Below are 25,449 nucleotides of genomic sequence, written 5' to 3' on the forward strand. Positions count from 1 at the left end.
TTATAGATTTAAGGCCTTTATTTTATAATGACCACATCATTTTAAGTGCAACAAGTAGCTCCTTTCTGCCTGGAACCTGCAGAGCACTTGGCTTAAAACCCCTAAGTAACTGTAATTTCTCTAAGAACAGACCTCACATTGTCTGTTCTACACATATTTATTCCTACTATACAGTAACATATATCAGACTACATAGTCTAGTTTTATATATTCTCTCTTGATCTTAAAGATTGTATCTGATTGAATAAAATATCCCACTGTATATTATTTTTATATGTAAAAAGATAAGTTTAACACTGTATCAGGGTTTAACTTTTACAAATCTTCCATGGCTTGTAATTTCATCAGGGGAATCTTTTGCCATTGTTAACTAACTTGTGGGTATAAGTCCACTGATGAAATGTTCTGTAAAATTTTTCACATTTGCTTTATGATAGATTGAAGAATCTGAGAGAAGAGGGTGTCAATGAAATAGCATAAATGCTTTTGCTTTGACCCTGTATCGAGTAGCCTAACAGTTAGTGTGGAAAGATTGCTCAGTTAACATTTTAGCTGGCTCTGGACTAGTGCTTTTCTTTTCCTTCCCAATTTTTTTGTTTTTTTCCTTTTTCACAAAAGATGGGGCTTAAGTAGGTCATGGACCGAGGGTGATAAGGCTTATGTATTCTCCACAGAGGTCGAGCAGAACGGTTAAGTGCTGGAGAAGGAAAGAAACAAGCTTAGGAAGCCCTGTGCCTTGTCCCTGAATATTAGTAGGAGACCAGACCTAGAAGTCTGAATCATTGCTCAGGGATCTGGATGCTGTCTTGTAGCCACCAGGTGTGAAGTAGCGTTCATGCCTTGAGTGTGGTCAGCCAGCCCATCAGTTATGAAATTGAAATTTAAAACTCAGATTTCAAGTGTAAGCGCTTAAACAACCTGAGAAAATGTTCAAGTGTTGTAAAAAAATTATATTTGGAAATTGTATTCTTTTGACTTTCTAATAAACTTAGTTACCTAATACTTTACCTCCTATTGATCCACTTATACTTATGTCTGTGATTGAGGGGCCAAAAATTTAATAAATGCAATAGATTAAAGAAATAAGTGAAGCATTAGGGCCAGTCTGTCCAGGTCAGGATGGCATATTTTAAGGTCCTTAAAGTCATTCTTGCCTAAAGCTCACCTCTCACATATTCCCTTGGACTTAAAATCATAGACATCTTACAAATGAGTAAAAATTTCTGAATACATAGACCATGTAGTTATTTGCCAGATTAAGTATAAATCATTAAATAAGAATAACCCCAAGTTACAGCCTGTTTGATTAGTAAAATGAACTAGGTGTCCTCTATTTTAGAATATGGTAGAGAAAGATGACAGGCACTGGGTTCCTTTGTCATGTTTTGAGATAGAGGTAGGACTGTGAAGAAAAATGCCCGTGTGCTGCAATCACACAGAGTGGCCTGCTGAAGTCAGACAGGCTGTCTCGAGCAATCTGCGGTGGCTGAGCAGGATGGGAAGGTATCATGTTAGAAAGCGAGACAGGTGTGCTTTTATATTGTCCCTGTGCAAACTCCTCAGCCTTGGTTCGGTGGTGGGGAATGGTGCCTGAAAATAAAATGGATTTTTATAGCTCAAACAGTCCTTAATGTTATAGGAATCTCATGTGATAAATATCTAAGAACTGACTCCATATTAGTATTTGAGGTTAAGGTACAGTGATACCTCGGTTCTCGAATGCCTTGACTTTCGACCAGGAGATTCGAGAAACTTTTGTCTTGGAATCCAAACAAATATTTGGAACTCGAACTTCCGAGATGAGCCGAGTTGAGCCGAATGGCGTTCATTCGGCCCAGCGCGCCTTGCTCGCGTCATCAGTGTGAGTGCAGAGAGAGAGTCACGCTGTGTGGAGAGAGTCACGCTTTACACTGAATTTAACCCTTAGACATACTGTACACTTTTATTTCTTGTTGAGACTTATGTTTTTCTACATATTATATACAAATTAGGCCAGTAAATAGGCATTTTCTGGGGCTTGGAACGAATTAATCCAGTTTCCATTATTTCCTATTGGTTTCATTGCTTCGGTTCTCGAACAATTTGGTTCTCGACCGTCCTCCTGGAACGAATTATGTTCGAGAACCGAGGTATCACTGTATTTGGTTATAGGAGTATCATATAAATTTTTTTTTCCATCCTCACCGAGGACATTTTTTGATATTTTGTTCAGATAGAATGGGAGGGAGAGAGAGAGAAACATCGATGTGAGTGAAAGGGACACATCAAGTGGTTGCCACCCACACGACCTAACCAGGGCCGGGGACAAACCGCAACCGAGGTACGTGCCCATAGCGGGAACCGAACCCGGGTCTCTCTGGACCGCAGGCTGACACTCTAACCGCTGAGCAAGACCGGCCAGGGCAGTATCATATAATTTAAAGGAGACTTAGTGTCACCATTGATAGCTTTTTCTCTGCTAACACACAACGTCAGTGGTGTAGTGGTGCCCCCAAAACAATCTAGTTTTAGAAATTAAGTAAAGGCATAATGTAGCTATAATGAAGCTCCACTAGGGGGAGCTTCAGTATCAGCTAACATTTCTATAAGCATTGAATTAAAAGTATATGCACTCAAGCCATTTGTTCTTTAAACAATGTGTGCCTCACAAAGAGGCGTAAAGGCCCTTCCCACAAGAGTTTGCCATCTGAGTGGGCAGGGAAGAGATACAAGCAACTTATCAGATATGCATAGCACTGTCATTTATTGAACCATGGCCACGGGCTAGTTCTCTCAGGAATGTTTGGAGAAACATGGATGTGCTGTATTCCTCTCTCCCCCTACAACTCTGAGCTCCTCTCTGTTTGGCCCCTCGATCTGCCATCACAACTGGCACTGTTTCCTCCTCAGTTAAACTGCCTGCTGCTTTGAAGTTAGAATGTACTTGGCAAAAGTTAATCCTTGGGAAGATACTGATCTTCATTTTATTACCAACTTGATTAAAACAGGTTACTTGATATGAAGCTGTTTTCCTCCATTCGTGGACATTCTTCATTTTCTGGACCTGCCCAGTTTCAACAGTTTTGCGTCGTCATTCTTATAGGTACATTGGTCAGTCCATGTGTCTGAGTTTTGTTTTCAGAACTGAGGGACAGGAAGAAAGAAGGATTCCCTTGGTGTTCTCTGTGTGAGCCATCATAGCATCTTAGGAGACATAAGATATGCTGGTGCAGAATGTATGTGTGGTAAAACCAAACTGAAGAAATGGTCGGGTATTTGAAGGAAGATAACTTGTTAAATGACCTTTTGTTTTATTTGGGCCTTGTACTTAGGGTGCTACTTAAATGTATGTTGAAATAGTCCCTGTGGGCCCAGCTCCAGGCTTAAAAGGGCAGAGTGATTTGAGTGCTTGTCCAGGACCTGGAAAGAGCCCATCTGGCGGGAAGGGAGATGAATGTAAGCTTTGAGGCAGTCTAACCACCCGGCTTCTAGCATTTCTACTCCCCCAAAATGTAAAAAATGCAAGTTACTCTTGAAAATGTACTACAGGCATTGCATTGAGCATGGATTTTTCTTGTTACAATTTCCTTGTGGATGTGTTGAATGTGCAGTCCACCTACTTAATGCCACGTCTTGTTTAAATATTCTTGTTGAGAACAGCGGGAGACTTTGAACTGGGTGCCTCGTTCTGCTTTCTGGGAAGGCAGCATGGATTGTTTTGCAGATATTAACAAGAGCTTTAAAAGGGGGCTGGGCCGGGGTGCCAGTTCTCTGGTTAAGAAGCCCTCTGTGGTTCTGGGCCCAAGGTGTGGCTTACATTTCCTGTTCATTGCTTCTCTTAAGAAGCACAGGCTTGGCTGTTCCTCTTGAGGAAAAACCTTAATAAACCTTCCCATTTAAGCAGCGACGTGACTCTTATTTTGAGCTGTTTTCAGTACCTTTATTTTTAAGTTTAACCATGTGAGTTCTTGTGCTTACTTTTAACGGTGTAGAAGTTCTTGTAGGGCATACAAAGCAGAACTAGGCATGATCCTCGGGCTTCTCAGCAAGTATTTCTGGTGCTTCTGCTGTATGCCAGGTGCTGATCTGTCTGTTGGAGACACAGTGGTGAATAACACAAATCCTTCCCTTGTGGCGTTTCCGACGGGTGTGTGTGTGTGTGTGTGTGTGTGTGTGTGTGTGTGTGTAAAATGAGTGCTGTGGAGAACAGTTAAGCCATTTAAAGGGGCAGGAGTGCTGGACAGAGGAATGTGGTGATGGGTTCAAGGTTTAGGTTTCGCTGAAGTTCTGTTTGCATATGTGCTTGAAATGTGCAGCCTGTGCTGCTGGAGGGGAGGGAGGGAGGTTGGGCTGGCCTCCAGGCAGTGGGAAGGGTCTGCCGATGCCTTGGGTGGACGGGTGTCTGGTGCCCTGGAGGACGAGCAGGAGGCTGACGGCTAGAGCAGAGTGAGCACGCGGGAGAGAGTAGTGGGGGCAGATTTCCTCCAGCATTTTCTGAGTGGGATTCATGGAAAGGATTTCAACAAAGCATATGACATGACCTGACTCCACCTACCACTCTGGCTGTTGAGTTGAGAATAGCTATAGCGGGACCAGTTAGGAGACCAAATATGAGTCAGATTGAGGACGAAGTTTGGACAGGGGATTGGCATTTTGTATTTAGGAACATGAAGGTGAATGGGTCACGAGGGTCGAGTATAGACAGAGAAATGACACAGGAAGCCCACCATGGGGTTGGGAGAGCAGAGAGGCCACTGGTGGCCGTGGCGGCGTGGTGGGCCAGGGTCCGGCAGAGGAGAGCATGGGGAGAAAGGCGCCGGAGAGCAAGCATGGACTCCTCTTAAGGTGAGTGAAGCAGCACGTGTTTGTGTCTAATGAATCACCCTCTGAGGAGGGTCAGTGGAATCTCGCACCCCGGGAAAGAAGCTGACCCAGCTGGGAGCACAGGCAGGCCCGGTGGGGGAAGGGACGACAGTTTACAGCTATAGGAACCAGTAGGTTGCAGAGAACTAATAAATACCATAAAGAAGTTTTAAGCAAAGTAGTATGAGATGATGCTCTATTCTGGAAGATCTGAAATACACCAGAGAGGAGTTTGATGTAGGTCGGCCTTAAAGGGTGAGCGGGGAAGACTGTTACAAGCGGATTTCAGGAAAAAGCAAGTGCAGAAAACAGGAACAAGAAGTGATCCAGTTTCCGGCGGTGCTGTGTGGAAGGAATGGGCTGGAGAAGCTGACGGCCTCTCTCGTACCTGCAGCCTTGGAACGGGAAGTCGAGGATCTCGTGGGTTACACTAGGTAACACGAGCAGAGCGGTCATCCAGGAGAGGCTTGGAGGGCAGGGCTGGGGAGGCCCCAGAACCGCTCAGGGTGCAAACCAGTGTTGTGGACGGTCTTCCCTCCCCGTCTTCATTTCTCACGTCATGTTCCCTGGACTGGAGATGATCTCTGAGGCAGGTGGTCGTGGTGATTCCCAAGCGCAAGCTGAGTGTAGAAGGGAAGCAGCATTAACACTTGGTACTCGGAGTGTTAGGACTGGAGACAAGCCTGCGCGCTGCCTTCCTCGGCCCCACCTGGCAGCCGTTGCTGCTGCCCTCTGAACTGCTGGCGCCTGCTGAGTGTGCAGTGAACACTCCCACCCTCGGCCTCCCGAGTTTTCCTCTCTGCACTGTTACTTCACAGCGGGAGACAGAGCCCCTCTGGCCCTTCCAGGGGCTCTTCCACGTCGACTGAGAAGGCTGGGAAAGGGTCTTTCCTAAATCCAGCCCTACTTGGGAGACGCCGGAGGCCACGCTGGCGCCCGTCCAGCGTCCCTCGCGTCACTGGTGTCTGGCTGGATGGGTTGGGGGGTTTGAAGAGCCGCCAGGCTGGAAGGGATGCTGGGTGCAGTCTTCCCAGTTCGGAAAGAAGGACTTGGAATTGGGACCAGGCCCATCTGCCTTTCCCGGGAGCCAATACATTTCCTGGAGAAGTTTGAAGAAAGTACTTGATCCCTCGTGGCGAGGTCCTGCAGCCGCGGCCAGAGCTTTGGAATTCCTCGGGGCCCTTGAAACACGGATAGAGAACCTCGCCACTCGTTTCCTGGGACGAAAATGGACTTATCGGAACAGATGCTCCAAACTTCAGAGGCGGGATTCTGACACCTGCTGGAGTGGGCCTGGCCCAGGGCTCCGGTGCGGTGAGCGTGCTCCAGGCCGGCCTGGGTGCACCTGGAGGGGCCAGTGGAGGCCGAATGGGACGGAGTTCCAGCCTTCGCAACTCTGGCTCTGGGAGCTGTGTATAGCGATTTTAGTTGCTGTTTTACCCTATTTGGAAGAACCTCTGTTTTATTGGTTTGGTTTTGTTTGTTTTGGTGTGGACTTGGGGGGGGGTGCTTTTTAAAAAAATGTATGTCTGACACCCTCTCCTTTCCCACCACTTCTACACAAGCGCTGTCCGCCTGGTGCCTCGCTGGCCCCTCGGCCCGGGAGACAATGCCTGGAGCGTGGCCAGGAGCGCGGCTGGAGGTAGGGAAGGCGCTGAACACCCAACTCAACTTCCTTCCCTGCTGCCCTGCCCTGGCCCTCCAAGCTCACAATGAGGGAGGGAGAATTTGGCAGACTCAGTGTCCCCAAGAGGGGTGGGGATCCCTGGCAACCCAGGGGAGGAAAAACTAGGGTAGAGCAAGTCTAGACCAGAAGTTCTTGCCAAAAAGGACAAGGAGACGAGCCAGGTCAGGACAGGTGCAGAGAGGGCAAGCAGGAGGGGAGAGAACTTGGAGGCTTGGGCAGCGGTGATGCCCGGGGATGGATTGGCATCTCCTGGGACTGAGCAGACATGGGTGACAAGTGTCTGTGATCATCCGAAGGGCCTGAGCTCTGGGCAGCTGAGTGACAGCGCAGCAGAGACAGGACGCTGGTGGGGAGAGGCGAGGGCAGTCTGCACGGGCCTAGCGGAGAAGCCCCAGCAATAGGCCAGGGGCACAGGCCTCACAGCCCCTTGGGAAGGTGGCGCTGGGGATCGGGGTTCGGCCGCAGCGCCCCTCCTGGGGGTGGGCGAAGGTGCAGTGAGAGGGTGTTGGCTGCGGGGCTCACCCAGAGCAGTGGGGGTCAGTGACAGCGGGGGGCTCAGGGCTGCGGAGGCCCCAGGAAGGAGTGAGTCGATGCTGCCCTGGGTGCTCAGCCTCGAGGGGAGAGAAACACGCACAGGAGTGTCGTACGCGTCTGTGGTTGGGGAGCGGCCTGGGGGAGCGAGGGGAGGAAAGCTGGCCAGTCAGACAGGCACAAAACCCCAGGCTGTGGGCACACCACCAAGTAGCTCGTGTCCCTGGAGGGTAAGTGGAGGGGTGAGAAGTGTCCAGAGATAAGGCTGAGTTCCGCTGGGATCTGGGTGGGCAGGGCTGGGCCCCGACACCCAGGAAGACAGGGGGGTGAGGAGGAAGTCACAGGGTCTCAGAGGTTTCCTTCTCTGTCCCCAAGCGGCACTTCCTTGCGGCTGCAGGCGCCAGCCTCCTGTCAGGGTGCACAGGTCAGGAGGGCCTGAGGGAGGCCTTGGAGGAGGGGGAGTAACATGCAGAGTGCACAGCAAGAAAACAAAACCTGGTCTTCCCTCAGATGGGGACACGGTCCCTGCATTGCAGCTGCCCAGAGGCCGGGGGCAGCCTCAGGCTGGGGGCGGCAGCATGTGCTGTGCCAGGTGGAGGAAACCAGGGGTGTCTTTCCAAGAGGAGAGGGCAGAAGGGCAGGTGGACAGCCCAGAGCTGGGTTGTGGTGGCGAGGGGGGCGATGAGCATCAGGCGACCACTTTTGGCGGTGAGTCCCACGTCCCTGGAACATGCAGGCATACTCAGGGAATGACGTCTGTGGAGTGGAATCCAGGATGCGTGGCACCTGTGGCCTGAGACCTAGAGTCGGAGATCCCACTGCCTTCTCCACCCAGGGCCCAGAGTTTCGGGACCTTGGCAAGGCTGACTTCACTGTGATGCCTGAGTGTGCACGTGTGTGTACGCCAGAGTCTGAGGATGTGCTGGGACTGAGGTGGTGGGTGGAGGGCTGTCTCAGGACTGACTGAAGGGCACAGGGACGGGGCGGAAGTTGTCGAGTTCAGAGGGAATCGACCAGGGGTTTCATCATCCTGTTTGCTTTAAGGATTGGCTAGAGGAGGCAGAAGAGAGGCTGGGGATGGCTGGTAACAGTGCCGAGGGGGAGACTCAGTGTGAGGTTGGGCCCCTGCACCTGAGGGTAGGTTAGGGTTAGCGTGAGGGTGAGGGTGAGGGTTAGGGTGAGGGTTAGGTATGGTGAGGGTTAGGGTGAGGGTGAGGGTGAGGGTGAGGGTGAGGGTGAGGGTGAGGGTTAGGTAGGGTGAGGGTTAGGGTGAGGGTTAGGGTTAGGGTTAGGGTTAGGGTTAGGGTTAGGTGGAGGTGAGGGTGAGGGTTAGGTAGGGTGAGGGTTAGGTAGGGTGAGGGTTAGGGTTAGTGTTAGGTAGGGTGAGGGTTAGGGTGAGGGTTAGGGTTAGGGTTAGGGTTAGAGTTAGGTGGAGGTTAGGGTTAGGGTTAGGGTGAGGGTGAGGGTGAGGGTTAGGGGTAGGTGGAGGTGAGCCCAGGATCTTGTAGTCCCTTCCAGCCCATTGTCCTTCCTTGGGCAGCACAGCCTGAGCCTTGAGACCTCTTGTGGGGGACAGGCTTCGTGTATGCCTCCCTCCACCACGCTGCACATCCCCTCGGCTGGAGTCGGGTCTAGTAGGGTAACCACAAGTCCCTTTTGGCCATTAGTCCCCAGGGAGCTAGGACTGAAGAGGGAAAGATGGCGGCCTGGCAGGGAGTCCAACTACTAAGGCCTCACCGCAAGGGCCTGACTTCCCAAAACCATTAGGGCTTGGCTCATTCAACTCTAGTCCTTGCCAGAAACTTGAAGGCTCCAAGGGCTGACGGTGAGGAAGAGCCGGGGTGCAGGAGGGGTGGGGTGTTCCCCAGAGTGTATCCTCAGGCAGTGGGGTCCTCAGGCCCTGTTTCTGAGCACAGCCCATGCAGCTGCTCTCTCCATCCCCACCCCCAACACACACAGCATCCTTCCATGGAAAACTAAATGGGCAAATAGCCCTTCTGGGTAATATTTTTACACTATACAAAAACATGTCCACACCTATTGTCTTCTCTGATCCTGGCTACATCCTGTGAGGTCATAGGGCCAGTATACATTTTTTAACAGAAGAAACCAAGGCTTAGAGACAGTTGTTGTTTTTTTAGCATTTTTGCCTTTGTTCTCATGGTTAGCTCCTCCAGTATATTCTGCTCAATATATAGATGGTGGGCCTGACCCTTAAGGACATTTGTCCTTTAAACTCACAGTGGCCCTGCACTGTCCCTGTCCCAGCAATGAAAGGAAGGAGGCTGTGGACAGGCTCAGGCTCCAGCAACAGAACAGGGTGTCACGTCCTGTCTGTCCAGCTCCAAACCCAGTGCTCATGCTGTGGTACTAGCAGGACTTGGGTGCCTTGGTTGGGAAGTCACCTGAGGACACAGGCCCCTGCTCCCCAGAGACAGGCTGTGCTTTTGCTTTTATGGGGCCCTGCAGATGTTCCTGTGCCTTGGGGAGACAGAGGAGCCCCTCCCAACAGGGCTCTGGGGAGCAGGGGGATGGGGTGGGGACAGACCTGAACCAGATCTCTAGTCCTCAGGGCAAGTTGGGGTTCAGACCTCAACCTGAAGGGTGGGTGCAGGGGAAGCGCTTGAGGGCAGGGGTGCTAGGTGTGAAGTGGAAAGAGAAAGGCAGGAGGGAACCAGGCAGGCCCGGTCATGTCCAGGAAGGCCTCTTTCAGCTCCTGCTTATAGTCAAGGGACACGGACAGGCACAGACTCTGGCCACAGGGTCACAACGGAGCAGGTGAGGCCCAAGCAGATGCCTGGCCAATCAGAGGGGCCCTGTACCTGCCAGGGAAGCAGGCCAGGTGTGAGGTAGGGCCCCATGCCAGGGAGGGTATTAGATGAGCTTCCAGCTTATTTGCATGTCCTAATTAACCATAAAATGAGCCCCAGGGGCAGAATTAAGCTGTCGGTTTCTCTCTGCTTACTTCCACTAGCCCCAGCCCCCCACACACAGCTCCCCACCCCACGCTCTTCTGCATCGCCTAGGCCCCAGGCATGCCCAGTGCGTCCACCCTCCGTGTCAGCAAAATGGTCTCCATCATGGTCACAGTCGCAGCAGGAGCCCAGAGGGGGAGGGAGAAGGAAAAATTGTGGAGGGGAGTAAATGAATGGGCCATAAGCTTTCATTAGCAAAGCAAGACATGTGAGGAGACATTACATCAGCCTTGTCAGGACCCAGACAAGTGTCCCCACCGAAGGCAGCGACCCACTAACTGCCAATGCCTGGATACTCAGGACAGGTTAGGGGTGTCCCCTTGTTGGCCTCAGAGCAGATGTGAACAACTTGTGGGGTGGCGTGAGAAGCCCAGCCCGGCTGTTTCAGGCTGGAACTGTCCCCGCTCTGCCACTGTGGCGCCGGGCCAGTTGCTCTGCTTCTCTGAGCCTCTCCACGTGAAGTGGGGACAGCGGCAGCCACTTCTGGGGAGTGTGGGAAGGGCCTGTCCGTGATGTCGCAGCAAACGTCACTCCTGATCGTTTTATTCTGGCCCAGGTTAAAACGTTTTCATTCCCTTGAATCCTCTGGCTGGGGGTGGGTTAGCGTTGCTTCTTTCTTCCCACGGGGCCCCTGGAGTCAGGAACCGGGTCCTTCCCACCGCTCTCATCCGAGTTTCAATCGCACTGGGAGGTGTGCATCAAGTTCTGCTCAATTGGCCTGAATCGCTGTGCCGGGTCTCCAAAAACAGTCACAGGCCAAGAGGTCACGTGGTTTCCTGTAGAATCATTCTTGACTTGGAGCTGGTGCCTTCTTGAATAGTTTGCTGGGTGGATTCTGCTCTCAGGGTTCGGGGAACCAGGAGGTGGAATCCACACTCCCCATTCCACGAATACACACCGCCGCCAGCGAGGGCAGCCACAGCCGACGGGCTTCACCCAGCACTGAGCTGAGTCCTGCGCGGAGACCCAGGACAGCCAGGGCATGTCCTCCAGGAAGGGCTAGCGTCCTTGGCCAGCGCCAGAGAGAGCGGAAGAGATGGTCATAGAGCCAGACAACCTCTGCTTCAAATCCTGCTGCTTTTGTCTGCCGGGAGGAGGAGGAGACCTTCCAGGGGTGTTCTGCAGCTTGAAGGACACAGGCATACTGCCTGGCAAACGGGGGCTCTCCAAAAAACAAACAGTTTGAGCCTTTCCTCTTGTAGCTCCCGCTGCCCAAAACTACACACCTACCATCTGACTGCATGGGAATTTGGGAGTGACTCTAACCAGCCCCAACTCGAACTCAAAGTCCCACCCCCCATCACCTCCGGGGACCCAGGATGCAGGAAGGGCCTTTCTTGTTAGTTTTCTTCTCCAATTTTCTATGAGTGCTCCGGGCAGGAAGGCGGCTTGCTTCTCATGGCAGCTGTCACCTCCCATCAGGCCGAGGGCAGATCAAGCAGGAGGGGCGAGGGGAAAGGAGGCTGTGCCCTCCCAGGCTGGCTCGGCCCCAACAGGGATCTGCATTGTCTATTCCCAGCCAGCAAGCTTTCCAGGCAGAGTAGGTGGGCTGGTGGCTTCCAGGGGTGGCTGGGGTGGCACCGCTCTTGGGCCATGTGCCACCACCACGGCTGCAGGAGCTGAGCTGCTGCCTGGGCCCCTCCCCTCTACCCGGGGTGGTCTGGGTCAGGTTGACTGTGCCTGGGCAGTGAGGCCAGGGATGGAGAAGGAATTTGCACGCCCGCCGGGGCTTCACTGGAGAGTTCACACGCCCTTGTGTCCTGGGTGGGGGCGCAGGGCCTGGGACGGGGGGTGTTGGAGAGGAGTGTGTGACTCCAGGGCCCAGTTGCTCTCGGCCAGCCCTGGACTGGGGCGCCCAGCGTGTTCTTGGACAGGGAGCACCTCATCTGGACAGTGGGGTTCTTGCTCACTTACAAAGGAGATAATGGATATGAAAAGGCTTTCCGATGTTTAAAGGTGCTACAGATATTCTCTTCCCTGTGCTTTTGGAAAGACAAGGGGCTCTCCCAAGTACTCTTCATATCTACACTCCTTCCCCAGCCATTTCCCAGGATCCAGGCGCGGGTCCATCGCAAGGCAGCAGGACAGGTGGGGTAGGACTGGCCTCCCTGCAGCTCCCGCCCCCGGAGGCTGCGGCGTGTAGTAGCTGCGCTTGGCCAGGGAAGCAGACAGTTACGAGACCAGAGAGATACGGTCTTTACCGGGCCTCTCTGGGGAACCTGAGGCCCCGTTCCCCAATCCATACAGAATGCTCAGCTGAGGTCTTTGGGGACAGTGAGGGCCTCGGAAGGGTTTCCTGCCCCTCCCACACACACACTGCCACCCCCACCGGCAGCCCTCACAGCCTCTCCCCACCACGGGCCGCCCGTCTGCTCCACACACCTGCCTCCTCACTCTCTTTTCTGGGGAGAAGGACCCTGGAGTGGGGCCTCTGCGCCACACAGCCTGCGCCCTGCGCCCGGGCCACCGGGACCTGGCCCTTTGGGTTCAGCTCGGTTCAGACCCAGACGGCGGTGTTGATATCGAAGCGCGAGGGCGAGGCCTCCAGGGCCTTGGGGCAGCTTGAGGACGCGCCTTCCCCTCGCCGGGGCTCCCCCACGCCTGGGAAGGGGGGATGGCTGGAACCCTTGGAATGGCCCCGCTTCCTGCCCTTCTGCCAGCGTCCGGCTCGGGGCTCCGAGGCCGCGGGCGTCACCCAGCCGGGCTTCTCCTTGAGCAGCCGGTCGCGGTCCGGCCGCACGCTGCGCAGGAACTTCCTGAAGATGTTGGCGGTCAGCGTGAACCTGCGGCCCAGCTCCCGGGGCGGGCCCCTGCCCCCCGCCGCCTCTCCGGCCTCCCCCGGCTCCCCCTTGCCCCCACCCTTCTCCAGTTCCGGCAGGTCCAGCCAGTTGCCCACCAGGTCTGCAAAAACGTTGTCACCCAACACCAGAGGCTGTCGGTTCCGACCCCGGGACATCAACGTGGAGGTCCAGTCGTCGGGTTCCGCCAGCTCTGGCCTCTGGTGGGCACAGCTTTGGTGCTCCGGCAGCTGTGTCCTGGGTCGGGGGACCGCATCCCTCCCCCACACACTCCTATGTGGTGGACTCCGGGTGCTGCTCCCCTGCGAGGGTTGGCTGGAGGGGGAGGGGACAGCAGGCCTGGCAGGACCTCTGACACCCTCCCATTCAGGGGGTTCCAGCTGTGTCCGGGGGCTTTCAGGGCAGCCTGGGGCAGGCGCACCCCCAGAGATGTCCAGCTGTTCCAGGGCTGTCTGCACCTGCAGGAGCTTCAGCTCCTGCAGCGCCCCCATCATGCAGTTCATCTGGTCCTGCAGGCCATCGCCCACTTCCTTCATGGACATCTGCGGAGAGAGGAGGCCGGACCAGTGAGCCAACACACCCTCCAGTGACCCCCGTCCGCGCACCCTAGACCAGTGCAGGCCATCGCCCACTTCCTTCATGGACATCTGCGGAGAGAGGAGGCCGGACCAGTGAGCCAACACACCCTCCAGTGACCCCCGTCCACGCACCCTAGACCAGTGCAGGCCATCGCCCACTTCCTTCATGGACATCTGCGGAGAGAGGAGGCCGGACCAGTGAGCCAACACACCCTCCAGTGACCCCCGTCCGCGCACCCTAGACCAGTGCAGGCCAGAGGTGGGAGAGGCGGACACCGGGATGGCCGCTGAAGGGGTAACATTCACGCGGCTAACTTGGTACGGCAGGCGCCGCCCTACACTCCATGAGACACGTATAGACGCATGTGTGTAAATGAACCTATATTTAACCTCCCGACTACTCCGTGAGGGAGTGACTACTGTTGTTCCCATTTTACAGATGAGGAAACGGAGGCACGTAGGTAACTTGCTCAAGATGACATAGCAAGAGGTGAGCTGAGATCAGCGTGAGGCTGTGCCAAGTTGTGGTGTGGACGGAACGTCTTTGTCCTTCCTTGTGTCTGTGCCCTCTTCCTCCTCTGAGCCTCCGTGAGATGATGCTGACAGTGACAAGGACAATGACACTTTGAACTATAACAAGAAGGTTGCTAAGGACTCGATGCGCATCATCTCCTTTCATCTTTCTATATTATCCGTCTCATTTGAGCAGATGAGTGAACCATGGGGTGAAGTAACTCGCCTAAGGTCACACAGCTCACAGGGCTGGACTCAAACACAGCCCGTCTCTCCAAATGCCATAGTCCTGACTACCAAGCACGGGAGGCTGGGCTTGAAGGCTCTCTGCGCCCCACAGGGAGAGGAAGAGCTCAGATCTGCCGTGAGAGGGGCGGGCTGGGGTTCCTTGCACGCTGTTCACATCTGGCTGGTCAGGGGAGAGGTCAGGAGGCAGGAGCTCCTGTTTGCACAAAGCCTTGCCCAGCTCTTCCCAGGCCTGCTCTCCCCGGACACCTGTCCTCTCCAGCTGCCCTCGGACTTGGCTCCTGTGCTTCCGACCTTCTCGGCCCCCGTGGCACTGCTGCCCCGGCCAAGAGTGGGGGCTCCGGGGGCCCGTTCCCCAGCCCCTCTGTGGGTGTCTAAGGCCTGAGTCCCAGGTGCCAGCTGGAAGGGGCTGAGAGATTTATTTGGGTGAGGGCCGAGTTTGGAGGCTGGGCAGGGAATGCTTGGTCTGATAACATTCATGAGGTTCCAGTCCCCGGGCCCAAGCTGCCTGGGTCCGCCAGCTCCCTCCCAGATCTGCTCAGGTTACCAGCAGCAAACCTTCTGTGCGGGGACCATCTGTTTCTTAAGCCCCCCAGAGACCCGTGGGGATCGTCTTACTTCCCAGCCTTGTCCTAATGCACACAGCTCAGTCCACTGGGTGGAGGTGGAGGGCTTGAGAGGACAGGCACAGAGGCTCTGCAGGGCTGCTCTGGCAGCTGACCCCCCAAGGCTTCAGGGCAACCCCCCCCCACCCCCACCAACCCCAGCCCTGGTGGGGAGCGGGGGCAGGATCTCCAGAGCCAGCCGCACAAATAGACACTGAACTGACTGTCTCTGGGGGCAAAGAAGCCTGTGCTGAGTGGGCATTGTCACTCCCCAAGGCAGGGCAAGAAGTGGGGGTCCGGGGCCCTGACAGCCTGGGATTTGCCAACTGCCTGGGCACGCAGCAAGAGACACCACCCCTGGCGTGGTTGCAGTCACTGGTGGCCCCTCGCTCGGACCTCGGCTTCCACCACCCTGACCCTTTCCTCAGCTGAGCTGGGAAGACCCACAGCAGAGTCAGAAGAGACACTACGCCCCCAGCCTAACTCACCAAGGCCCCTCCCGGCCAGCTGCTCCTCTGACTTCCAGATCCCTCCCTCCCCCATACCACTTTCCTCCTCACCCCAACCTGGAACCTCAGGCTCATTTTTGGCTTTCCTGCCCAACCACCCGTTCCTGTCCCCAGATGTCTCACATCTGCTTTTCCGTCTTCTGAAATGCAGAAGCTTCCCAGAAGGCCTGCCAGCCACCAGTCCAGTCAGGCGACACGCACCTCTGATCATGGCCCGTGCCACTCAGGCCTCTTCCGCGACGCTTAAAATGTTCTTCCCGGTGGTCCCGCTACTCCTGTCCCCACCCTGCTCCCCGGCTCAGGCAACATCTACTGAGCATCTCCCGATGGAGAGGGGGCCTGAGACCAGAACCTCACCAGCACCTTGCACTTGCTCCGAACCCATAAAGCATATACTGAGTACCACTGCATACCCCAAATCATCCCCCAGGCTGCTTGCTGCCCTCCGACAGTACCTCACTACACAGGGAGAGAGTCGGGGACGGATCTCAGGGTTTCATTTCTCCAAGAGGCAGAGTCTGAGCTTGCAGGCTGCCTTCCAGAGGCTGCCCACGGTCCAGCGCGGGGCAGTGGGAGGAATGAAATGACCCCGTTCAGTGTCCTCCAGCATGGAAAAAATCCTTAGGAAATAATGCTGACACTGTACCGTTCTCCAGCCAGAGTGAATGTGTGGGTATGAATTCAGGACTGCCCGTAAACAGCCCCGTTTAAGTAAACAAGCTGAAATGACACCCATGTGGAAAAAGAGATTCTGTATTGCTTAGGATGTTGGCTTCTGGGGACAAATGGAGCAGGGTCCAATCCCAGCTCTACCCGGTAACAGCTGTGTGATCTGGGCCGGCCATTTACATTCTGTTTTTCACTTTCTCCATAATCTACGACAGGAATAAGACTCCCTGCTTCGTTCAGCTCTGGAGGAGACGGGTGAGCTACTGTGCTACGATGAGTCGCCTAAAGGTGAATTGGGGCTGTTATCTTAATTTAAGTCTTCCTAAGAACTTCCAGAACATTCTCCCTCAGTGAACCCAGTGCATAGTAATGACCGGATTCCATGCATCCACCTGGTCCGGTCAAGGAGGAGCACCCCTCATCCTGTCCTCCTCCCTACCCCCGCCACACGGGGACAAGAGGGAAGGAAGAGGAAGCCTGGCACCCTCCGGCCGGCCAGCCGTGGAGCACGGAACTGAAGGGTGAGAATGAAGAAGAAAGTCCGAGTGAGGGAAATGGAGGCAGGAGCATCAGCTGCGTGTGACTGAGAGGCAGCTGCCTTTCCCGGCCCCAGGGGGAATGATGTCACCCCGGGAGAAAGAGCCAGGGGCAAGCTGCGGCCTTGCCCAGAGCGTGGGACCTTCTCGGATCCAGGGTTTCTCTTGCCTCAGGGACAGAAGAGGGAGAAGAGAGATGGGGGGGGGGCAAGGAGGGGCCACATCAGAGAAGACCCCGAACTGGAAATTATCGGCACTAAATTCCGATCTGTAGGCTGGAGGGTATGGCGCCCTCTCCAGCCTCCCAGAGCCTCGGTCCTTCCTCAGGACGGGGACCCAAATCACACCCAACCTAGTGTGAGTGTGAACAGAGCTAACAGGCTCCTGCGTCTTTCTGCACCGTGAGCATCTCTCTCCCGTATCGTATGGTGGTGGGGATCCTTCCTGAAAAAGGCCACAGTCTCCCCATGCTCCTAGCATCCACCTACCCACCCATATCCCTCTCCCACTCCCAGCCCCTCCTGAGCCTCCAAATGTCTAGTTCGGAAATGTGTCTTCATGGCAAACGTCAGCTCTCTCGCTGCAGCTGAGAGCAGGCTGGGCCCCCCTGCACCAGGGCTGGACGCCAGCAGACACCCCCCGGGGTCTGTGGGGAGCCCCTTGCCGTGGCCTGAGACCTGGCCGGGCTCAGGCTGCCCATCTCGGCCACACGACTCCGAAGATTCACCAACCTTTTGTGCTTCAGGTTCTGAGTCTGTAAGATGATAACCCCAGCCCTGGCCGGTTTGGCTCAGCGGTTAGAGCGTCGGCCCGCAGCCCAGAGAGCCCCGGGTTCGGTTCCCGCTAAGGGCGCGTACCTCGGTTGCAGTTTGTTCCCAGCCCTGGTTGGGATGGTGTGGGTGGCAGCCACTCGATGTGTCTCTCTCACATGGATGTTTCTCTCTCTCTCTTCCTCCCTCCCACTCTATCTGAAGATAAATGCAAAAATGTGCTCGGGTGAGGATAAAAAATAAGTAAATAAAATAAAATGATAACCCCCGCCATGTGGGCAGCAGCATCTGCCCTCCCCTCTTCATGGCCAGACTCAATCCCACAGTGACTCTGGGAGGCTGGCAGTGGCCTGCCCGATGGATCCGGAACTGGGGAGCCGAGGGGTTCAGTTCCTCCCTCACTGTTTCCCGAACATTCTTCCCAAGACTCCCTCGTGATTTCCACCATACGTTCTAGTCTCTTACTTAATACTGCATTTAAATCTACTGTATATGTACACGTTTTTATGTAGGAACTTACATGAAATGCGTGTCACTTGCCAGAAGCAGATGGCAACTCTCTCAACCTAGTTTTTCATCTGAGCGTCACCGCATGTCACCTCGACGCCTGCGGTGGAGACTCTGATCAATGGCCCGAGTTCCGAGAGGATTCTTGGGAGGACCGGGACCCCTGCTCCAGGTCAGCGGCCTTTCCATGTCATCATCATCACCCCTGACTTCTCGGCCTCATGGGATTGTTGTGAAGAGAAACCAGGATGATCAGTGGGACGTGCAAAGTGACCATCGCACAGGGAGAAGAACACGAAGTCTTGGCGGGACTCCAAGACTCAACTCAGTTCATTTCCACCGAAGGCGCCTCTTCACGAAATCATCTGAGGAGGGAAGTGGGGCTGGCTGCCGGGGCTGAAGGGGGCGATGCCACTGGAAAGCCAGACCCCAGCCTCCTGGCCCCCTGGCCGGAGCCCTGGAGCGGGCGGGGGCGTCAGCTGTCCCTGTGGTCCGGGAGGAGTGGGATGGGACAGTGTGACAGCATCCTCGGCAGCCTTCCCGAGCCCTCGCCTGGCCCTGGCTGCGCCCACAGCTGCGCCCTCCACCCATCCACCGCTCACCCTCTCCCAGCTCAGCCGGAACCCTGTGACACAGGCTCCAGCTTTGCTCGTGGGCCTGGCAGTGTGCCCTGCCTCACTCTCTCGCCCCCATCACTCACAGGCTCCCCACACAGTGCCTTTCAGCCCCTCTGGAAGCTACAAGGAGGTTCGGGCCGGAAATGGGAAAAGCCCTGCTTTTGCCAAGCAGCCCATTCTCTAGCCCTGTGAATGGGACCTTCACAGCCCCTGCTCTTGGCTAGACCGCTCCACAGGAAGGTAAAGTAGAAACTTAGCCAAGAGCCAGAGAGGGAGGACAGGAAAGAAAAGAGGAAGTGAGAAATGGATGAGCCCACTCTCCCGACGGAACCATCTCCGGGGACCATGTGCTCCGGCAGGAGGCAGACAGACAGACACAGGCTCCAGCTGGCCGCCTTAGCCGGCCTCTTCGCCTCACCAAGCCCTTCTCCCCGACCAGCCTCAGCTCCTGTCCACCCAGCCCAGCAAGTGCCTTGTGCATCCAGGGACCTCAAGAAGTTACCTTCCTTTTCTCCTTCCTAGTTCAGGCTTTCATACACTCCTACGTGGACTCTTCTAACAGCCTTCCAGCTCATCCTCTGACTCAACTTCCTCTCCCCCACCTCCTCCCCATACCTTCTGGATCCTGGGCGGGCCTCGGATCACCCTGTCCTATATGCACACAGGAAAGGCGACTCTACAGCATGCCATTCAAGGCCCACAGTCTGCACTCAGCAACCCCTTCAGCCCTGTTGCCCACTATTTCTCGGCACATACCCTGTGTTCTAGCCAAACTCAAGTGAGTCTTCAAACATGTCTGCAGACAGTCTTTGAACATCCTCATAACTCGCGCGTCTGTGCCTTTTGCTCATGTTTCATTATCTGCCTGGAAATCCGTTTTTCTTCTGTTCACATCCCTATTAACTCTCAAGGTCTAGCCCAAAGGCCACCTGTCCCACGAAGTTTCCCCTGACCCCCAGCTGCAGGTCACCTCTCCCTTCGGAGCCCTGCACGGTGCCTCTCACAAGCCCGTTTCTCCACCTGTGCTAGAGGCTTGCATTCGGGCACTGGCTAAGGCTGAGTCCCGCACTCGGACTGGCTGGACTTGAATCCTAGCTCCACCACTTAGCAGCTCTATGACCTTGGCCAAGTCACGTAACCTTCCCATGTCTCATTTATTAAACAGGAATAATGGAAGTACAGCTTCTTAGTGTTGCTTTGGCAATTAAATGACATAACACTTTACATGCCTGTCATATAAAAAATGTTAATATCTCTTATTAAACTGTGAGTTCCCTGAAGGCGGGATGTGTGGTTTATATTTATAACCGTAGTACTGGTGTTTGGTGAAGTGCATCAAACATACTACAGACTCAGTAAATGTTTCTGGGAATGAATTACTCGTGCACACCAATCTGATCAGTCCGCCATCAGGAGTTAGCCAGCTGCCTGACACACACCAGGCACTGTTACATGCTAAAGACATACTGTGGGGGAGGGGGCACTTTACCCATATTGTCATTTAATCTTCTCAACTGTATGAAGTTGGTATTCTTAAAACCCCATTTTACAGATGAGAAAACCAAGGCACAGAGAGGGTTAAGTAATCTGCCAGGGTCACACAGAGCCAGGATTTGAGTTCAGTCCAGAGCTCTTCCCACTGATCACCCCGCTTTGTCTAGTTCAAACTCCTCTTTGCCCCAGCTCTAAACATTAAGAGACACTGCATTGAGAGAGCCTTTGCAAAAGCTTTTATCTGCCTCAGGAAACTTGATCTTTTGTCCCAAGAGCTGAAAGCTGTTCTTGCTGTATCTCCTCTATCGCCATCTTTTCGCCTCCTCGCTTTGCCTTTAGGGCCTGGTCCTCATCCAGAGGCCAGAACCTCCTGAACTTGTGGCCACTAGCGGCTAGATAATTACCTTCTAGGAATACCATGTTGTCCTAGGATGACCTTCAAGAGTTGGACTCCATCAAGCTCCTCCTCCTCCAGGAAGCCTTCCCAGCCTGGCTGTACTTTGTGAGCCCCCACCACTCAGCCTGTATGCACTTTGTTTGCTCTATACTGATCTGAAGTCATGAGGAACGCCCTGTGAGCATCTTACATCTGCTTCCGCCGTGTGCCGTGTCTACCCCTTTGTTAGAAGCCCTCAGGGGAGCAGTGTGTGAGGAACAGCTGGTCCCACGGCCTTGTGTTCCAGGCAGGGCCCCTCTTTGGTGGCTGGAGCAGGGAGAGATGTGCTCCCTGCTGAGCAGTTGCAGCCCCAAGCCCCTCATCCTAATGAAGAAGTGTGTCAGCTGCTGCTACTCTCCTGCCACATTTCATCCCTGAAACCCGATCCCCTCCAGGCCCTTTCCAGGCAGGGCCAAGGGGCCAGTTCTCTAGACATTAACCAAATTGAGCCAGGATCCCCAAACCCTCAGCCTCTTGCCCCCAGTGCTCAGTCATTACAGTGCAAATATTCTGCTTCAAGAAATTGGGAAATTCTGCTACTTTGGTTTTCAGGAACAGACTCTTCTTGTCTAGATTTTCTGGGCCAAGGACAGGGCCAGGATGAAGGAAGGGAGCACAGAATACCCTGGACAGAGACCGTTTCATAGCCTGTTAGTGTTCCCTTTTCTAGCAGGTTTAACCCACAGGGTCTGCAAGACGAATGCTTCTGGAAAGGAATTTTGTGGAATAAATGTCGAACTTGACTGATATTCCACAAGTGCCATTTATGGCCACACAGTGTAAAGCCAGTCCTCCTGGGTGGCAGGGAAGATTCTAGCTGAGATGAACACGCACTCACACCCTCAAACTCATGACATAAACTGACTGCACACCTTTCCCGCCCCACTGCAGACCTGGGGGATAAACAAGCCAACACCTTCCTATCCCAGCCACAACCAAGCTGCATTGCATTCACTCCCCATAGCCCTTACAAGAGCCAAAGGGCTGAGCCTGGGCGAACTCAGCTCTGCTTTCTCTTTCACTCCTATTGGGGAAACTGAGGCACTGAACTTTGGCTCAGCAACCTAAGCACTAGGCTGAGGTGTCGGGAAGTGAACAAGACTCTAATAACTCTGCCTGTCACTCTACTGTCTCCTCTCTGGGCAGACTGGCACAGGGGAGGGGGTGGAGCCCCATGGGGATGGTGGGGAGGGTGCAGAACTCCCATCTGAGTGTCATTCTGGGCCCCAGGCCAGGCAGTTGGCTTCCTCTCCAAGAGAGTCAAAGGCTGAAGCTGCTCAGACAAAGGGCCAAATGAAAGCTAATGGGGAGCTGGGTGACTTCAGCCTCTCCCCTTCCTCTTCCTGGGGACCAGGGGCTCCAGACCTTGGCAGGAGATGATGCAAATCAAAACCTGGAGCTCAGCTCAGTGCAGATTCCTATGTGCCTTTTTTATTCTCCTGGCACCCACGGACTCTGTCTTCCTCCCCTCACCACCTCCCACCTAGGGTGCTGTAAAAGATGCAAATCAGTAGGATTTTAAAATTCAAGCCCATGCCAGGAACACCCACAAACCTTCTATTAAGGCAGATCCTGAGGTGGGTGGTGTGGTCCCAGATTCCAAGCATAAAAAGAGAATTCTGTTAGATTCTTTTCTCAGCATGGGCCTTGGACTGCAGACATTATCTGTGATGACCTTGACCTTTCTTTCTGGTATTGGACAAATGCATGGGAAAGGTCAGAATTGTGTATGTGTGGGCTGGGCCAGCCATCCCCAACTGACATGGGAAATATGTGAAGACTAGTTTGGGAGGGGACATGATGGAGACTCTTCTGTCCCTCACCGGAAGAAGCATTTCTCTGGGTAATTTTCCCATCTGACTGTCACCACAAAAAGGGCTTCAGGAGCAAGTACCAGAGAAGTGGCCATTGACCTGAGCAGACAGGCCCTGGAGTGCCTGGTTGACTTGACCAGGAACACCTGCACTTGGAGCTCCTTCTCCCCGGAGCTGGCCCCTGACAGGCTGCCAACTTCCCTGACCAGCGGGAAGAGTGCAGTTTGCAGGCAGGAGGGGAGAAGCTGCCGTGGGATCTGGAGAGCCATGGGCTGGCACTTTCTGGACCCAGGTCTGCCGGTGAGCCTGGGTGCCCCTGGCTCTGAAAAGTAAGAAGAGGAAGGAAGAAAAAGTGAGGCTGAGAAGAGGTCCACTCCTGGAGAAACAAAGTAAAAGGGGCAAAAAGAGGCAGAGGCGCAGACACCAGAGGGCCTGGCTGACAGTCCATCTGAATTCTGGCCGTTGAAGGAACATGGTGGCAGGTCGGGGTGGAGGTATATGAAGTCGGTGAGAATCAACCGAACAGAGTTTTAGCAGGCACCCCTTCCCCCACCTGGGTACCCACCCCTGTCCCCACCACCACCACACTGACCCTGCACACGCTCCCTCCGCACACCCCAAGCCCAGACCTGACATCTGGCTGGGCCTCCGCAGCTCCCGCTCGCGATCTGCCAGGCGGTTCCCTCCTCCCGGCAGGGCCCTCCCCCGCCGTTCCAGCTGCCAGCCCCCTCCCTGCTGGCAGACAAGCCCGGGCAGACAGCCGGCCCAGCGGGCCCCCGCAGCCGGGGCGGCTCTGCCAAGCCCGGCTGAGTTGGGGGCCCCAGGCGGTGCCAGCTCCCCTCGAGCGCCCAGTCCCTGGCTGACCTTCTGCCCCGGGCAGGGACCTGGCTCGCTCCCCCTCCCCAGAGCCCCGCCCGCCCCGCGCGTCCCGAATCGCTCAGAAGCTCTTTCTTTCGTTCCTTTTTCTTTTCCTGTGCCTATGAGTTTTTCATTCTTTTTGCTTAATCCCTTCACCTTTTTCACCAGCCCCCCAACAGCGTCCCGCGCTCTTTCCGTGCCCGGCGTCAAAGTCCCACTCCCGTCCGTGCGTCTGCCGGCCTCGGTGTGAGCCCTCTTCTCCCTAGGGTTTCCTGGAACCTTTCAGTCTGGGTTTGGTTAGCTCGGTCTCTGTCACTTGTTTGTGTGGCCTCACTCTCACACAATCTTTGCTTCAAGTTTCCTCGTGGCCCTTTTCCCACGGGACAGGCCCTGCCCTCCGCCTGCCGGTGCGCGTCACCCCTCTCCTCCCTGGCCTTCCTCCTCCCGCACGCGTCCCGGTTCCCGGGGTCCGGTGGGGCCAGGTACCCATCGGGGGCGCAGCCCGCTCTGGCGTCTGCTTCTCTCTTACCAGCTCCTGTTTGAGGCGGCGCAAATAGCAGTCCATTTCCCCGCTCTTTTTTCTCATGCGCCCATTTGCCGGGCTCGGCTCCACCAGAGAGTCCCGGGTGGGAAACCAGCACCACTGAAATCGCGCGCTCCGCGGGCTCGGGGACCCGGGGACCCGGAGATCCGCGCCTCTCGCAGCTCTGAGCGGAGCTAGCCAGACTTGGAGCCGCTTCCCCGCCGCCCGTGCCGGAGGCGGAGGCAAGAGTCGGCCAGCCTATGAGCGTTCAGGGGGAATGCCTTCAGCCAATCAGAAGAGCGCACGAGGGGGGGCGCGGGCTGGGCGCCCACTGGTGGACCTGACTGCGGGGGTTGCACTCGGCAGGGGTCCTTGCGGGGAAGGCTGAGCGGGGGACACCTGGTGCTGGCCAGCATGGCGGGTGGCATAGTGACGCCAGACTGCACCGACGCCCGCCGACAAAGCACATGAGCCCCGTGTGGTCATACAGAGGGAACACCGTCTTCTGAGTGGGCACTGGGTAGCGGTCTCAGAAAGAGACGGAGCGCCTTGGTGTCAGCCCCCTTTACCCGGCTCCGATGGGAAAAGGAACACCCTCTATCCTCTACTGCTCAACAGCTCTTTTTTTGTTCGTTTGTTTGCCCCCCAGCCCCCGTGGACTCTGGAACTGTGACTCCACCCCTATCTCCTACTGCAGGGTCCTCCCAGCCCACTCCTTGTCGGTGGGACCGCGGAGCCGCCGCTCGGTCTATCCGCTTATTGAGCACACTGAAGACTGCTGTGCTCCGGCCAGGTTGTAGGTCTGGAGACACTGAATGGGACCGGCAAGGTCTCCGCTCTCAAGAACGAATAGGGGGCGGGGCAGCAGAAGAATGAGACAGACGCGAACAACAACAACAAACCCCGGTAATTTCAGGTAGTGATTCTTTAAGAAAACATAAAACGGAGTGATAGTTGGGGCCACTTTCAGCAGTATCCAGGCGGCCTCAAGTTATCCTAACTCCGGAAACGCTCTGTAAAGTTGGGGAAGGGAGAGGGACTCAAAGACGCTCGATTCTCTTCAACAAGCACCGCCGGGGCCCCGTGGTGTGCGAGGTCCAGCCAGGCCCTGGGCGGTGGAGCCTCGGCAGATGAACCCGAGAGAGGCCGCAGAGCCGCCGGCGCTGCCCCCAGCGAGCTCGGATCCACCCCGCCGGCCTCTGCGCACGCGGAGGCGGCAGTTCCCTCTCCTCGCCAGGCGCAGCGCCACCCGGCCTGGCCCGCGGGGGGCGGTGTGGCTCGGCCCGAGAGTAATTAGGGCAATTAGCGACGTGTTGTTTCGGGGTAATTAACGGGGAAAGTGTGCCCCAGGCAGAATTTGGGGTCTCTGAACGAGACAGGCCTCGAAGGCCCCAGAGAAGGCGCGGAGAGACTGCAGGCGCGGCGATCATTCTGATCGGTGTCAGCAAAGAGCGCCGCTTCTGCTTGCTATTGGAAGCCGAGAGGGAAGGAGGACAAAAACGAACATCTTCAGGCGTGCAGACTTCGCAGAGTCCAGTCAGGTGGCCTCCCGGGTCCTCAGTGACAGTGGACGCGCGCACGTGTTGCGGCCTGGTCCTGAGAGCCCGGTGAGGACGAAGCTGAGGCAACCGCAGCAGAGGGATAGAGGGAAGAAAGAAGGGGTGCAGGTGGGTCGCAGCCTGGTCTGAAGTCTGCTTTCGGTGCCCGCGCTCCCTTGGGTCGGTAAAACCAACACCCGCGGATTGGAGCTGAGGATGTGCACAGGCATTGCCAACCCCCTCTGGGAGAGCCTGAAATTACATTTATTCTGTTCTCCCGGAGGTCGCCCAGCCAGCCCTCCACCCTTCGCCCTGGCTTCCTTGCAGTTGTGAGCTGAGATCCCATGGGGCTCCTTTTCACGTGACCCGTGGAGTGTTCAGAATGAGAGCCACCTCCAAGGAC

The 25,449-nt window shown here is 55.3% G+C and overlaps 1 protein-coding gene across 2 annotated transcripts; it reads right to left on the bottom strand.

The window, feature by feature from the left end:
• Positions 1 to 12,532: 12,532 nt before the first annotated feature.
• On the bottom strand, positions 12,533 to 23,657 carry INKA2 (inka box actin regulator 2). Of its 2 annotated transcripts, none has more exons than XM_036273430.1 (2): positions 23,515 to 23,657; positions 12,533 to 13,375 (listed from the first exon to the last, which is right to left on the bottom strand). In XM_036273430.1, the coding sequence occupies exons 1-2, from the start codon at positions 23,569 to 23,571 to the stop codon at positions 12,533 to 12,535; spliced, it is 900 nt and encodes a 299-aa protein (XP_036129323.1). In that variant the 5' UTR covers positions 23,572 to 23,657. The 2 variants fall into 2 exon arrangements, with proteins under 2 accessions (XP_036129323.1, XP_036129324.1); XM_036273431.1 differs by lacking the exon at positions 23,515 to 23,657 and adding an exon at positions 17,780 to 17,799.
• Between the last annotated feature and the right edge of the window lie 1,792 nt (positions 23,658 to 25,449).

The sequence above is a fragment of the Molossus molossus genome, unplaced genomic scaffold, assembly GCF_014108415.1.
Source record: "Molossus molossus isolate mMolMol1 unplaced genomic scaffold, mMolMol1.p scaffold_m16_p_20, whole genome shotgun sequence".
In the NCBI taxonomy this organism is placed as follows: domain Eukaryota; kingdom Metazoa; phylum Chordata; class Mammalia; order Chiroptera; family Molossidae; genus Molossus; species Molossus molossus.

Excerpts from the sequence above, each read along its gene's own strand:
- INKA2 (XM_036273430.1), bottom strand. The coding sequence starts at position 23,571 with ATGAGAAAAAAGAGCGGGGAAATGGACTGCTATTTGCGCCGCCTCAAA. Across the intron at positions 13,376-23,514 it reads GCCGCCTCAAACAGGAGCTG|ATGTCCATGAAGGAAGTGGG; the intron begins GTAAGAGAGAAG and ends CTCTCTCCGCAG.